A 16,769-nucleotide genomic window follows, 5' to 3' on the forward strand; every position below is an offset into this window, starting at 1 on the left:
AGGAGACTAGGACTGAGACATGAAAGCATTAGCTGAGGTCTCGGGGTCTCTGTGCCTTTGAGGAGTTAACCTGGTTTGCAAGATGCTGATGAGCACAGCTGGTCGGTTTCCTCCTCTGCCTCCTCCTTTTACTACTCACTCTCCCCACTCTTCCCATCCCTTTGGTGTGAGCTCCACTATTTGCTTACTGGAGCTGACCGTATTTAGTGTCATGTTTACTTAAAGGCTTCACAATTTATTAAGGGACTGTTAGTTGAAATAGCATGTCAGCTCTGTGACAATACCTTCTAAACACTAACAACTGAACTGCTTTAAAATTTACTGAGACAAAATCTCCCTTGCGGTAAACTATGTCCGTTCCACCATATTGGAGGAAGTAATCCACCCAACTGACCCACTTCTCACTGTTTGGCCAGGTTGTCCATTATATTCAAGAGTTCACAAAAGCTGCAGCGAGAGTAGGATTAATTAAAGGGGAAGCACAAGGCACATTAAAAATAGTCTCACATATAAAGAGTATATTATGGTGTACATATTAGCAACTCAATAAAATTTGGGACTTTTGTTTGTTTTTATTTTGCCTTACCTCTAAGAGGACGGTCGCTTGTGCTAGGACTAGGGAGCAGTGCAGCTGACATTGTCTACTGTCAGGTAGTAGACGTCTAGGAGGATGGTCGCTTGTTCTCCATCACTGTTTCTTTGCTTTGGTAGAAGCATCACAAGTAGCACAAAGCATAGCAAATAATACTTCTAATTTTATTGGCAACATCAGTGTTAGTATTAAAGTCTTTTTGCGACTTGTTTTTAAACTCAGTGTATACATCAATCATTTCCAAAGAATGTCTTTCTGCTACATCTCTAAATTGTATTTTGAAATGTTGAGGGAAAACTGCCTACCCATCAAGTTCCCTCAAAGGTTATGAAGGTGGTTGCTCTTGGATTGTCTTTCAGATCCATTTTGAGGCTCAACAAGGTGACACAAATACTGTCCTTTGGCATTTAAATTGGTAAAAATGAGGTGTTGAGTACTGTGTGTGTTTGTGTGTGTTATTTAAATAGTACCTTAGGCTACTGACAGATCTAACCCCCACATCACAAGTTCCTCCAAAGTCCTCCAGGCCCCACATCATTCCTCAGAGGCAAACAGTGCCCATTAGCAAGGTCACTGGCTTGGTGAAACCCAGGAGCTGCAGCTACCACAAACTCTGGAACGGTACTTCCAGCAGGTGAAAGATTAGTTGGAACAAATTGGAACCATTGCAGTTCAGCTATCCTGATTTCTTTCAACCTGTTTTTAAAATGTCGTCATTTGAATACACAGTCTAAGCCCTGCGGAGCAGCCCACAGCAGGTTAATTTGAATCGTATGAAGTGTCAGTGCCCTCAGCTGACATGAGTTCTGTTCCGTGTGTGAAGCCATAATAAATCCATTCCCAACCGAGGAAAATTCCCCGTGAGAAGCTGAACTAATCCCGGCCTTACACTGGCATGCTAGCCCTGTAATTGAAAGCAGGGCACCTGTTCCCTGACAGTTAGCCGACACAGGGAAGAACCGGTGCTGGTCAGATATTTTCTCACTGACAAGCCACTCGCACTTGGCGCAGCTCGGATTCCGCTGTGGAGCACTCACTCTGACATCACACACAGTGCAGGAATGTGCTCGCTTGAGCCCAGCTCAGAGTTTGTTAGCCATAGCTGTTCTTAACTTGGAGAGCTCTTTTTTTTTTTTTTTAAATAATTTAATCAGAGCTGACACATGAGCAGAACTGGTAAGGACGCAGCCTTTTCTAATTAACTCGAGGTCATTTGTAAAGACTTGTGGCTCCCTGAGATATTTTTTTCCCACTGATCTTTTGCAGAAAAATTTCTGAACCACTGTCACTTTAGCCATGAAGTGATGTTTAACCAATAACAAAGAACAAAAGTGTCCAAGTGGGGTATCATTCTGAGTCATTTCTGTTTTAATATGAAGTAATAATTAGCCTACCTCATTCATCATTATTGAAGTAAGTAATGAGATTATATCAGACACAGGTTCCGAAGGGGTTGCCTTTCTTTCCATCGATTGTATATTGCTTCATAGTTGAAGCTGCTGCGCTGGGCTTAGGTTGTGTGTTAGAAAGGCTGCTGGGGCCTTTTTCCTCTAAGAGTCTCTTGTTGAGTCTTTCCCTGATTAACATGTTCATTAATTTATACATTTAGTTTTTCTCATTCCTTTTTAGTTTTGGATTGGTTTCATATCTCTCTCTCTCTCTTTCTCTCTCTCTCTCTATATATATATGTATATAATTGTATATAAATGTAATATATATGTACATACATATATATAATTATATGTAATATGTTTTCCTTTAATTATTCATAATCTTTTTTTGAATTTTCTCATACATTACATCCCAATGGCAATTTCCCCTCCTCTGCTCATCCCAGCTCCCTCCCCCTTCTCCCCAGATCCCCCCAGATCCAATCCTCCTCCATTTCCCTACAGAAAAGAGCAGGCCTCCCAGGGATGTCAACCAAGCACGGCATAACAAGATGCAAATAACACGGCACAAACCCTCATATCAAGGCTGGACAGGGCAACCCAGCAGAGGGAAGTCAGAGACAGCCCCACTCACACAAGAACATTTGTTGGGGTGCAATGTGTAGTGCAGGACGGTTGGAGAAAGAAGGCTCTCTAAGGCCTCTGCGGCAAAAGGTCATTCCTCTCTGACCAACTGAACCCCAACAGCCATACAAAGGTATATTTACTGTTACACAAAGTATTTCCTCGTACCAAGGCCCCTAACCTAATTTACATGTCCTACTACTAAAGGAGAGCATCACATGCCCCCAGGACTCTAGTCCTTTATCATGTACTGTTTGCAGTACACAATATTACAAGGACCTCAGGTATGCCTGCAGTGTCTTGTGATCAAAGTCATGGGGTGGCTACAATGCCCCTTCAGCAAAACCATCATTGTTTTCCACAAGGATTCTTTACTACAATAATTCTTCAAGGTCAAAGTACTTCAAGAAAATGGCTGTTCATTCTTATGTCCATAATACAGTAACGCTAAATCTACCCTATTTTTCCTTCCCAGGGAAATGTGTGTTCCCCTTGAGCCGTCATCCTTCTTACTTAGTCTCTCTGGGTCTGTGATTGTGCATAGCTATCCATTCTCAACTGTTTCTCTTCTGCGGACCTATTGGATTTGAATTAACATGTATACATACGTGCTCTGAAAAGTGATGAAACAGCCCCTAGGTACAATGACACACCATTCAGATGGATATTATGTGGGGGTAAAGTAGAGGTTTCAAGATTTAAATCCCGTGTGCGTGTGTATAAATATGTGTGTATTATATTAGCTTTTCTTGGTGGAACTCTGCTCTTAGGTTCTGCTGTTACTAAATCAGCTACTCAATGGGATTTATTGCGTGTTATTTTAAACATTGTTGGTGTGAGGGTATATGTAAGATAGGCTGAAGAATGAGGAACTCAAGGTCATCACAGCTGTACAGTAAGTTCCATGTGTCAAAGGCGGGGAAGGGGGTTTCTGAAGAAATTCCAAGAAAAACTATAATTTTGGCATTATTCACGTAGTTGCTGTGTGTGCCTGCATTGCCTCACAACATGGCAAGTATAAGGAATCCAATGACAACTGCAGAAGTCCCTTCTCCTTTTCTACCTTGTTGGGTCCAGGGTCCAAGATGAGGCTGTCATTTATGGTGGAAACATCTTCATCCACTGAGTCATCTTACTGATCTTCTTTGGTGGGGAGATGGGGATGCTAGTGATATTATCATTTTTATTATATTTTTATATTTTTTCATTTTACAGACCAGCCATAGTTCCCCCTCCCCCTCCTCTCTCTCTCACTCCTCCCAACCACCACCATCCACTCCTCAGAAAGGGTAATGTCTCCCATGGGGAGTCAACAAAGCCTGGCCTATTTAGTTGAGTCAGGATCAAGCCCCACCCCACCCCCCTATTCCTGTATCAAGGCTGAATAAGGCATCTTACCGAATCAGGAAGATTCAAAGTGAAAAGAAAAATATCTCTGAAGTCTAAACAATTTCTTTTTCTTGATGTTGCCCTGGTACTTACTTGAGAAGGCCCTTCCTTTAGTCACTGGAGTCTTGGCTCCGGTTTGATCCAGTTTTCTGCCACTGTGGGGCTCACATGTACAGTTAAGAAACATAAACAAGTCAATAAAACCCTAAGATGTTTTCATGTCCTGAGCACATTGGTTCCATGTCCAGTGTCAGCATATATCATGGTTTCCTCCCCATGATTTATGGAAATGAGCAGTGAAGGTGATGTTGAACTGCAGTCGAGGAATGGACGAGACTTCAAAGCAGGAGAGGTTTTCATTATTTTACCCTTAGTTTTTCAACTGTAATTCACAATTTTGAAAGTGGATTTCGAGCCGGACAGTGGTGGCGCACGCCTTTAATCCCAGCACTCGGGAGGCAGAGGCAGGTGGATCTCTGTGAGTTCGAGACTAGCCTGGTCTACAAGAGCTAGTTCCAGGACAGGCTCCAAAACCACAGAGAAACCCTGTCTCGACAAACCAAAAAAAAAAAAAAAAAAAAAAAAAAAAGAAAGAAAGAAAGAAAGAAAGAAAGAAAGAAAGAAAGAAAGAGGCTTTCATGTCAAAAGTGGATAGTATTTAGGTGTTTTTCATTTTTTTGAGACAGGGTCTCACTATGTCGCCCTACTGACTGGAGCACACTATGTAGCCCAGGCTGGCCTTGAACTCAAAGAGATCACCTGCCTCTGCCTCCCGAGTGCTGGAATTGGTGTGCAAATTACCGCATCTGCCAAAATGAGTGTTTTTTAACAAGAGACATTCCTTTTTGAAGATTGCATACATGTATGTAATATATCCTATTTATATCCCAATCCTATTACTACCCCCCATCATATCTCCTTCCCAACTTGGTGTTTTGTTTTTTAAATGACCTCCTAAGTCTAATTAGTGCTGCCCATGTGTATATGAACTTGGGGTCATCCACACGGGCATGGGCAACCTACCAGTGCTCCCTCCAAAAGAAAAGAGATCTCCCAGAAGCCATCAGCTGCTATTCACTTCTTAGCATCCGAAGCCTTTCCCTATTCTATGCTGGAACTTTCGCTCTCTTGATTTTGTGTAGGTAACCAAGCCGCAGTGAGCTGCTGTGGAGCAGTCATGTCTAAAGGCCAGTGTGTCACAGCTCTCCTCCCCGTCATCTCCTTCCACTCTCTCTCTGTGTCCCCGAGTCTGTGTTGAAGAGCAGTATGTCTCTGCATTAACTGCTACCCTCTTCAGGAAGGAGCTTCCCTAACCAGGTTAAGAGCATCACAAATCTCTAGATACAAATAAACATTTATTAGAGAGTCTGATTGCCTGGCCACTTAGCAAAACAACATGAATAAATTCTCTCTTAGGGCCTATTACCTCCCTAGCCATGCGTTTCTACCATGTTTGTAGTACCAGACATGAATTCCTTCCTGTAAAGCAGACCTCAAATCTGATCAAGAGTTTATTGCTCTCATAGTCTTTTGCCTACTGAACCTATCTTGCTTATATGGCAAGTCGTTGTTGCAGTCTGTAGAGTCAGTCCGGATAAGACTACTGATGTCTCTTCTCCCCAGAGAGTGCTTTCAGCTGTATGAAAGCTAGCCTGCAGGGATAGTTTCCTGGTCAATTCACATTGATTTTTTTCTCCTCTATTCAAGCTCCAATTTAAAAAAAAAAAAAAAGATTTGATTAGCCTATTAGTTTTTAACTTGTGTTTTTCATACATCCTTAATTTAATTAGTGTACTTCCTAACCCTACATTTCTCCTGTCCCCTAATCCCAAGTCCACTTAAATGTTAGTTCTCAGTATTTTCCTTTCCCGGTTCTTTTGTATCACAGCTGTTGTCCTCTCTCCTTTTATTGTAATTTTTACTTGAGTTAGCAATGCATTTTTGGAAGGGGCTAGTAGATTGTAAGTGAGAAAAGTGGAGAGGGGGAATACTGGGGCCAGGAAGGTTCAAGCAGATAGTGGGATGATAGGCATGGGATAGGGGAAGGGTCAGCCGAAATTGTGAATGTGTATGTGACTAAACAAACTGATTTTTAAATAAGCCTTTTGTCTTTTTATGTCAGTTTTTCTCAAATCAAATCATCCTTTTCACCCCTTCCTCTTGCTCATCCCTTCCATTTCTGTGGTCAGATTCTTCACAGCTGCTGATGCTGAGGGTGTTGTTGCATCCTCCCACCCCTGGGCTCCCATCTCTAATCCACTCTCCTATTAGTTAAGGCCTTGACCTGGTCCTGCACTGCACTGACTTCCCCTCTGATGCGCGTGCCACAGGCCCTGCCTCTAAGCTCCTCCTACTCAAGGGTTCTGCCTCTCCTGCCCTCTCCCCTGCCCTGGGGTACCAAGTCAGAACTTTCCTCACTCCTTCCTTCTTTGCGCCTTCCTCTGTGTTTCCTAATGTGGATGGTGATTTTGTTGGTTTGTTTGTATTTAACCTGGTTCCTGTTTGCTTGTTCACATGAGACTGTGTTGTAGTGAGGTCGGTGCTGTCCCATCGGATGCAGATGCCATCCGAGGAGCTGTTTGTGTGACGCTGGCAGTCACTGGTCCTCAGTGCCTGAGCTCTGGTAGGTGTAAATACCGGCTTCCTGCTTCTTGGTCTTCTCTTTGATTTATTTTAGCTGTCATCATGCCGAAAAGAGAAAGAGGCTCTCGCCTATTATTTGGTTATTCTGTGTATCTGTCATCAAAAAGCAGAATAAATGCTACTTCATTCTCATTATTTGTCCATTTCAAAAGTGAGTTGGGTTTCTGTCTCATCCCAATGATGGCCAACTGGTTGTTATTCTACGGTGTCATTTTAAACTGGTTCTTTTTAACGATGTTCAGATTGTAGCATCATTTGACAGTAGGAGCCTCTCTTGACATTTTGAGACCTGATGCTCACTCCCTTGAGAATTCATGCTTCCTGTTCTTCTCCCATGTGTGGTCTAACCCCCCCCCCCCGCCCCTGACTGCACTGTAGTCTGTGTCCCTTCCCTGCATGTCACTCTGCTCTCGGTGACTGCTCATGTCAGAAGCAGCTAATAGAAATAGATAATAGATAATAGAAATCACTACACTGTAACTCAAAACAGCGCACTCTCCCTCCAGAAGGCCTGATTCATTGTCACTATTGAGAACAAGACAAACAAAAATTTGGCACCAAAGAAACTCCAAAATTAGTGGAACCTTTGATATATTTAGCCCCTCATTAGTTTCTTCTATTGCCACAGCGACAGAATCCCTAACACAAAGAACTTTACAAAGGAGAGATTCATCCTGGCTCGGGATCAGAGCAGGTGGTCTGTCTGCAGGGCAGCAGGAGCAGCTCCTGTCCGTGGTGATGGAGGCTACCCACTCTAGCTCAGTGAGTCAGGAGCAGGCGAAGGGGATCTGGATTCAGCTGACTTTCTCACTCCCCTTCGTATCCAGGGAATAGTACTGCTCACTCCTGCCTCAGTCAGTCCTCCCCAGAAACACCCTCATGGGAGCTCCCACAGGTGCACATCACTGGACCGCCAATCAAAATTAACAGTCACGCCCTCATCTAGGCTTCCCTGAGGAGAGAGGCTCACTAGATGAGTTTAATCCAGCACATGCATGTTAGAAAACCAGTGCAATCACCTTCTAATCGTAACTTCTATGTCGTGGTTTGAGTTAGGACAAGGAAGCAAATAAAAAAAAAAAAAAACAGTTCTTTATCATAAAAACAAGCAGCTAAATAGCAACCCTGGTAGTCATGGTACCAGGCTACAGGGAGATGGAAGAGTGCTGCTGGCTCATTGATGTCACATCTGTGGCCGCAGCACTCAGGATACTCGCTGCTGTAATGCACTCGGTGTGCCCCTACTGGAGGCTTAGAAGTCTCAGCTTCAGTGAACACACATTGATTTCACTTCAGCAGCCTTCTAGGTTTCTAGGTCTCAGTCCTCTGACTTCACAATCTCCATTGTCCACTATCATCAGGAATATATTTATTTGAACAATGTAACAAAAATTAGAATTTGAATTATTGGGTAACAGAAAATGTATATGATCCAATCGTAAGAGGTGAGTGCATTATAGCTAAGTAGTAAAAAGGTTTGGTTATAATGATGAGGAAGTCAAGCTGGTTGGAGCATGTTACTGCTGTGTTCTTCGCTCACTCCCTCACACAGGGCTAGGGATACCACTGTCCGTCTGCGCAGCCATCCTCCTGGGCTGAGCTTTAGTGCTCTGAAATAAAATCTTATCTTTTACAAATAAAACTCCAAAGGAAGGAACACTTAACAATGAAGCTTTCCTTCATAGATGTTAAGGTGTGAGTGTAACAAGCCATATTGAACCCATTTGAAAATACATCATAAATGTAAGTAATATGACTAATGGCGCAAGTCAAGTTGGCACATTCTGAATGAGAAAATAGCTGGAACCGTTTTCAGGAAACTTCTCCCGTTGGTGTTTGGTCCCCCACAAGGTGTGCATTACCATAACCTGAGGAGAGTCACCCTGGGGTTTGATTTCCCACTCTGTTTTCATTATTGTAATATGATTCATTCCCGTCCACTGTTAAGTCACCTTGCAGGATGATGGAAGCATGAAATAACTGTAATTTATTTGTATTGGTCTAATCGTCTTTAACTCAATAGTCCGTCCGTCATTCTGTTTCCTGGTAGCTGTTGAGAGAGTTGGGAAGGGCAATTAGGATCTAATAATTGACAGCCCGGGGTTTATTTGGTAACTTAAAGATACAAAATATGTTCCAGGCTTGGTGAGAAACTTGATCTGGCAGACAAGATGACTCAGCTGGGACATTCCGTTACTGTATTTTCCTAAAATCTCAACTTTGAAAATAATCTATTTATTAAAGTTCAGTAAGGATTATGAAAAAATTCAAAACTCTCAAGATGAAGAATCCGATAATAATTGGAATAAAGCCCACATTAACAGTCTGTGCTGATTTAGTTATGTTTACGATTCGCACGCAGCATTATTCTATATAACCCCCTGTGTCTCCACTGAAAACAGTTCTGAGTCTGTTTCTTTCATTTTTGTTAGTGATGAGTTTATTGCATTTTAGCAATTTGATGGCCCAGTTTTTATTTTTATTTTTCTATGTTTAAACATAGCACACTTTTTCTTACAATTTTTCCATTTCTAAAAATATCCTCCTTGTGCTTGTGAAATTGAAAATGCTCATCATGAAGGTGCTAATTTTCTGCCACACACACACACAATCTTAAGAATGTGGAAGCCTATTGACACTTGGTAGTACAACTATCAGGACAATTACTGAATGACCAGGCATGACAGTTGTGATGTCAGTGGAAGAACTCAGACATGCTGCTGAGCTCTCTGTGCCAACAAGTGTGCACGTTCCAGGCACTTGCTGGGCTGACTGGCGGAGGGGCGCTGCCTGGTAGAGTGGTCTCACCTTATTGCCTCTTGTCCAGAGGAGGCTGCACAACAGCCTGTTCTTCAGCGGGAGGGCTCTACAGTTTCCCTACAGGGAGAGGGCCTCTGTACGTATGTATGCAAAGAAGCATTTGTTTTTTTAGATGAATAATTTTAGTGTTTTAAACACCACCACTTCTCTCTGGAAAGCTAGCGTTACAATCACCTAGTGCTGTGTGTAGCTCTCGGATTTCAGACTTCCTGAGAACTTTCCTCAGTTGCTGCTCAGTGATGAAGAGAATTTACTTATGATATCACATTTGTCCTCATCAGATCCTGAAGAACTGACACACAGAGCAGCTTGGGCATGACGACACAGGGTCACGGCTGGTGCTCTAGGGCCAGGGAGGTGCTCAGTGGTAGGTGCAAGACACTCAGAATCCAGCCCCTGCCCCAGGTCAGCAGAAGCCACACTTCACCCTCAGGAGACAAAATTGATGTCTAAGAATGGAAACACTCGGACATGATTTTCATATTCCGAGGAAGCTGTGCTTCTGACGTTCTGAGACTTAAGAGTGGCCTGTGTAAGAATGCACGTCCCATGGCTCTGCTCATAGTCCTGTTTCTGCCCTAGAACAAGACCCTGCTGATCATGTCTGCAGTGGCAATCTCCTAGAGTCTCTTAAAGCGAAGAAGACAGGAAACCGTACTTGCCCTAATTAATTACACATAGGCCTTCTTACTTACTTACTATTTGTGAATAAATACTGTGGGCCGTCCTTTCATCTGCTTGAGGAAACGTGTCTTTTCAACTTCAGATTATTCAAAAAGTTATATTCAGTAAAATAAAGTCAATAATACAGCTCAGATACATGTATAGTTGAATATTACCAAAATGACTAGGTTTTTAGTATACATTTCTTTTTCTTAATAAGAATTTGAACTCTACTGATTTACAAAAGTCTGCATTTAACATTTGTTTTGCCATATGATCACAATATGTGAAAGACTGTATTTATTCCCATGATAAAGTATTTATGATTCCTCCAAACTGACCTGTGCTTTCGAGTTTTACTGACTAAGACGGCTTGGGTTTAAAGCTCCTAATTTTCATCTGCTACATCTTATGATGTTAATAAATTTAATAATAACCCTATAATTTTCCTGACATTTAGAAATAGTATTGCACTGCCGGGCGGTGGTGGCGCACACCTTTAATCCCAGCACTAGGGAGGCAGAGGCAGGCGGATCTCTGTGAGTTCGAGGCCAGCCTGGTCTACAAGAGCTAGTTCCAAGACAGGCTTCAAAGCTATAGAGAAACCCTGTCTCGAAAAACTAAAAAAAAAAGAAAGAAAGAAAGAAAGAAAGAAAGAAAGAAAGAAAGAAAGAAAGAAAGAAAGAAATAGTATTGCATCATTCTCAGATTCTGAAAAGGGGCCACCATGACCTCATCGTTTATGGTTCAGAATAAATGTTGAACTGTCTTGTGTGGACTCTGGGAGAAGTAGAAACTTAACTTGAAGAGCACACTGAGGCTTTAGGTATTCCCTGCCTGGGGAAGTCTGGCTCCATGTGAAGTGAGCCAAAGGTGGACCTGCTAGACCCACAAGGTCATGTAAGCCCATTTTACTAGCCTTAGTGATCATAAGTGAGACTCAGATATGGAGGGGGTCTTTCCTGTTCCCCATCGAGTACTCAATAGCCATTGAAGTAATTGTTTTTCATTAATATGCAACAAAGTTGCCTTCTGTTGTACAAGTCCATGAATTTGAATGAGACATAACTGCATAGCCCTCTTAAACAGAGCCACATACTCCTCTTACCCCTACTTACTATAATGCCATTCTCTTACTCTACCTTTAATGTACCATACTTAATAAATTTTAATTTAGTTTATAAATTTTTAAAACTGTGAATCATGCTTATCTGTGCCATCTACAAGAATTGTGTCTTATCTCTAGAACTCCAAGACTCCTTACTTTTCTACCTGGAAACTCACCTATGTTTCTCAAAAAGTTTGTACCTTATACTTAAATCCATTACACATTTTAATCTAGTTTTTGAATGAGGTTGGGGTCGAAGTACTTGTTTCTTTTTGTATACATATCTAACAACACTTGCTAATACAACTTTGTTTATTTTGTGTAATTGATTTCGTGACTTTTTCAGAAATATGTGTTTGTACCCTTTCTGGATTCTGTGTTATGATCAGTGAAACACACATGCACACTTTTCACAGTCAAAAAATTAAAAGAAAACACAATAATATACATAATCCAGACTCTCTGCATATACTCCATTTTTACGTGGCTTTTCTCACTCTATTAATTTTGAATAATTATTGTATTATCTTTACTCCTTTAATCTATGACTGGCTGTTTTCTGTTTCTTTAAAGGCTTTGTTTTTTTATAAGCTATTTATTTTCTCTTATGACTCTCTTTCTTCCCTCTCTCAAGCCTACATACATTTATCCAACACTGTGACCCATTTAGAGGTCTTTCATATATGAATCTGTCCTATTGTGTATCTGTAATTCTCTACTGTCCAGGAGCACTTCTTAAAATGCTAAGCACTTCTTAAAAACTTGAGCTGCACCATTGCTAGGGGAAGCACAGCAGTGCCTGACTGCCCTGCCCAGCCCAGCATGGCGGAGCTGTATTTGCTGCCTCTGAGAGCCATGCTCACTCACATCCCCATTTAAATGCTCCATAGCAAGACCTCCTTAGAGTTAATGCTGGCAGCATGGCCCAGAAAGCCAGCATTCCAAATGTGTGTGGCTTTTTTCCTGCTACCACTGAATCAGGAAGATCTCTCTTAAAGGAGCCGCAGCATGCTTCCAGCAAGCAAAGCCCATTCGGGAAAATAAATGTGACTAAACTTTGTTTTCTAGTGTCTAGAATTTCTTTTTAAGCTTTGTCAGGTTTTGCATGGATTTAGCCCCACATTGGGAGTCAATTTGTTGGAGAAGAGCTGCTTGTTGGTTCCCAGCCACTTAGCCCCAAAATAATCACACAGAAACCATAGTATTTAAATCACTGCTTTGCCCATTAGCTTTAGCTTCTTATTGGCTTACATCTTAATTTTGCCCACCTCCTTTAATCTGTGCATCACCACCAGGTCATGGCCTACCAGCAAAGTTTCAGCATGACTGTCTATGGCAGTGGCTCCATAGCTTCTTTCTTGACTCCTCCTCCTTTCTCCCAGCATTCAGTTTAGTTTTCCCTGCCTGCCTAACTTCTGCCCTGCTATAGGTCTAAAGCAGTCCTTTATTAACCAACAATATTCACCGCATACAGAGGGGAATTTCACATCATTTGCTTTTCAGAATCTCCCAAGTAGCCATCTTGGAGATTTTACAATCGTCTTTCCAGTGGGAGAGACGATATTCCTCTCCTGCTTGGGTTCCTGAAACAGTATTGAAGGAGTAAATGCACAACAGAGGAAAAGTGTATTATGTGCTTAATAACTTTGCCATCGGGAATGATAAAACAAGCTAAAACCAATTTTCCTAGACCCAGAAATTTTATTAATGTTCACATCAGGACCTGCATATGTTGTGTGGGTAAACAACCATATAGAATTTATATTTTTATTAATATAAGCAAATTACAACAGATATGAATGAAGTCTCTTGTGGACTGTAGTTGTGCCTAGGTGGGTTCAGCTAGTTTCCATCTAAATGAGTGTGTCATTTGGGATCTGCAGTAATGTGGAGGAGACTTCTTAAAGAGCCTGCTTCTAAACTCACTCCAGTTGTGCCTGGTGTTAGTAGGATGGAGAGTCCCAAGTCCTGACTGGCTGTTGTCCAACTGTAGGGCCAGCGTGTTTCTCCTCACCTTCCTTAGGCTTCACATCTCTAACTTTCCCTGGTTTCTCTTCCTGGTGCCTTTGACCATCTCCATCTCTACTAACCTGGGCCTTGAGCGTAACCATAGACTCCCTCCCTTTACAGCAGAGCAGTACCTCTACTCTAACTCGGTAGCCAGGGGATGGGAATCTCGAGGGGGGAAGTTCATTATCAGAATTCTTCCTCCCACAGAACCAGATTAGTATCTTACAAAAATGTTCCAGAACCCAAACACACGTTTCATGTTGAAGCCTGGTGTAGTGTACTGAGGACAGAGGATATGTAGTTAGGGTCCTCTTAACTAGCAGGACGTGTAACTCATATAAACACAGTATACAGATGTAGAACCCCAAGGAGGAACACACGCTCCACCTTGTGAACCAAGTTCTTAAAGAAAATGCTGAGCAGTATTTGAACATTAGAGATGATCCAAACACAGAAGAGACACATTGTACCCATGAGCAAATGCCTTGTATTAGACATAGTAAGGACCAGGAGAAGCGGGTTCTGTGTATGGAACCTTTGAAGGCGAGACAAGCGGGAGCTACAGCTTAAAGGCAACATTTTTTCCTCTATTGAAGGAACTTGGCTTTTTATATCATAAATGAATAGGAGTCAATGAAGAGTTGTAAGCAGAAGTAAGTGTCATGACCTGTGCCTGAGTCCTAGAGCCCTCAACATGGGAGGAGAAGGAGGTAAGAAAGTACCAGTTTCAGATAGGTACCAAACTGGAAAGCCTGCTTCTGTTTGCCGTAGAACCCGAGGGGAGAATGACCTGTCCAGGTGTGGGCCTTGCATGAGTGGACAGCAGTGTAGGCCACTAAGCAGCTCAGTAATACTCTCCTTTGGTCAGCTACACGTGGAGAAGTGACAAGTAAAGAACACACTGCGCTGGCACTTTGATTAACATTTAATTAGAAACCTCCAGTAAGTTTAATTAAAGAGCTCCAGTAAGTTTCTTTCCTTTTTTTTTTTTTTATAGCTGACATCAACTTGGATGTATCAAAGCCTTTGAAAGCTAACTTGAGTTTCACCAAACTGGATCAGATAAATCATTTATTAAAGAAGATTAAAAAGGTACACAGCTTTGAACATAGCAAAGAGACCTCAGCCCCATCGGACACTATCCTGAATAAGGACGAGCCTCCCGTCTCCAGATGTTACCACGGAAAGTCGTCTCAGCCCAGAGTTCACTGTGATGGAGTGCAGACTTCTTTTCAAGAAAACATGTGGAGAGCCACTTCCTGCTTTCAAAAAATTTCTGTCCGCACTACCCAGATTGTGGTCTCCATGGAAACTGTCCCACATCCTCATACACCGTGTGTGTTAGCATCGCTGTCAACCCTCAGTGTCAGAGCAACACAAAGAGCACCAGGTGAGTGACAGGAGAAGGAGGGTGGGGCGGAGGGAGGAGGGGAGAAAACAGCACCCTATGTTAGCAGATGAAAGGGCAGCATTTTATAGATCTGTGCTATGTGGAAATAAGTTCCAGAGTCACTAGAGATTCGGACATTTCTAGCTTGTGACCTTATTGCGGAGATGCTGGTTCAGTGCAGTTTGGAGTAAAGCTGTTGTCGTTTTGTTGAGGTTGTGATGTCCTGTAAGCCTGGGGTATTCCTGAACGGCGCCCTCCAACAGCCCCGTCTACCTCCTGAGACTCGCTCTTGCCGTTGCCTTTAGGACTGTTCGGTCATAACTTTCTTCAAGCTGAGAAGACTGTGACAGCATTTCAGCTTTTTTGAAACATTAGAACAGTACTTTTTACAGTGCAGTTTATGACACGCAGTCTGTGACACACGGTACAGTCTGTGACACATCACCTGAGACCGTGCTGGGAATGTGTGCTAGACCCCCGCCAGGCTACTGAATCAGACTCTGGGCACAGAGCCCAATAACCTGTGTCTTGTAAGCCTTGCAGGTGACTAATGCAGTACATTGCATCACTGAGAATGATTTATTCTAACATGAGAAGTTGCCATGGTAGCAGTGGCAAGAATGCCACTGAGGCGTTTTGTCAAGCAGCAACACCTAGCCAGGGAAGGCTGAGCCTCTGTTCAACCCACCAAAGGCCTGCTGAGTGCTGTGGCAGGGCAAGAACTGCCTGGCCATGACGTCGCCATTTTTCTCTTTGGCTACTATGACTAAGTTGTTACGTGCTTTTCCACACTACTCAGAAAGGGTGGGCACAAGGTATGTGAAAAGAAAAGTCAACATAGGCAGGAAATGACCATTGCAGTCACAGACACTGCTACTGGGAAAGTGGGAGCCACGTGCCAGACGAGTCCTCTAAAGCAGATCTCAGGAGGGAACCGGACGTTTTCAGTCCTGCCTGTGTGGAGGAGGCTGTGCACTGACGTCCTTGAGCTGTGTGCATCGTAGCTGCACACCAAAACGTAACGAAGTGGCAGCTAGAGACTAATTGTGGTTTAGTTTTAGAGAACCAGTTTGAACACAGTAGTTTTAAGAGGTTTTTGTTTGTTTGTTTCAGCTTTTATAGTTGAGTGGTAATAAATTCAAGCCAAAACATAGATGATTTCTTTTTCCTCACTGAAGTATTTGTAACCAGCCCAGCTAAAAACTCTTATTTCTTTGTTGTATTTAAAGTTAGAAATGAAAAATGCAGGGTTTGGGGGCATGAAAGATTCTCCAACCCTGAAAATGACACTGCCCCTCCGTCCTGGCCGGGAAGGCAGGACCCAAACACGTTGTGCTGAGCTGTGTGCAGGCCCTGCTCCTGTCTTGTCCTCACTCCCTCTAAACTCAATTGCTGGCTTTATTTTATTAACTTTTAAAGATATTTGTACTTCATAATTGTTTTCTCTACAATACAATTGAAAACTTTTCATTTAGCCATATAAATGGCTAAATGAAAATTTATGAATAAATTATTTTTGAAACTTCCCCTTTTATATTGGAGAAATTATATACTCTCTTCTTTTATAATTATGTTCTTCTTATCTTGTTAAAGACAAAAATAGAAACTTGGGCTTTGATTTAAAAATACTTTAAATCAAACACTTTAAAGTTTTTTTGTGTCATATTAAATCAAAATTGAAATTAGTCATTTAATTGAAGAAATTTACAAATGGTGAAACCATAACCAAGTTTAATCAGCAAAATCCATTGTGTGTAAGTTAGCTAAGCCTGGAGCGGGCTATATTTGTTGCTGAAGGCTGGGGTCGGGGGCCTTGGAATAGAGATCTCTGCACAGCTCCGTCCATTTGGGTTGTTTTTAGTAGTGGGGGAGAGGCTCCCTTTCTGCAGCCCAAGCTGCCCTGGAACTCACCTTGAAACAAGGCTAGCCCTGAACTTGGCCATCACACCAAGATCACCACACAACTTAAAAGTACATATATAGTTGTAACTATTTTAAAAAACATAAATTAAGCATTTAACATTTATTTCATTATGTAGTCAGATGTCTTCAATCCAGTTGTTCAATTTATTTGAAATGCTTACAAATATGTATACTTTGGATTTTTTTATTTGTTTTTGTTTTGTTGGGTTAGGGAGT

General features: G+C 42.1%; 1 protein-coding gene across 4 annotated transcripts in view; it reads left to right on the forward strand.

The window, feature by feature from the left end:
* Vps13b (vacuolar protein sorting 13 homolog B) overlaps window positions 1-16,769 on the forward strand; it is a 399,494-nt gene that overhangs the window by 269,706 nt on the left and 113,019 nt on the right. For all 4 annotated transcript variants that reach the window (XM_050163211.1, XM_050163229.1, XM_050163202.1 and 1 more), the window contains exon 36: window positions 14,238-14,630. In XM_050163211.1, coding sequence (XP_050019168.1) covers window positions 14,238-14,630 — 393 coding nt within the window. The remainder of the gene's footprint in view (window positions 1-14,237; window positions 14,631-16,769) is intronic.

The sequence above is a fragment of the Alexandromys fortis genome, unplaced genomic scaffold (assembly GCF_014885135.2).
Source record: "Alexandromys fortis isolate MF-2015 unplaced genomic scaffold, M_Fortis_MF-2015_v1.1 scaffold_17, whole genome shotgun sequence".
NCBI lineage: Eukaryota > Metazoa > Chordata > Mammalia > Rodentia > Cricetidae > Alexandromys > Alexandromys fortis.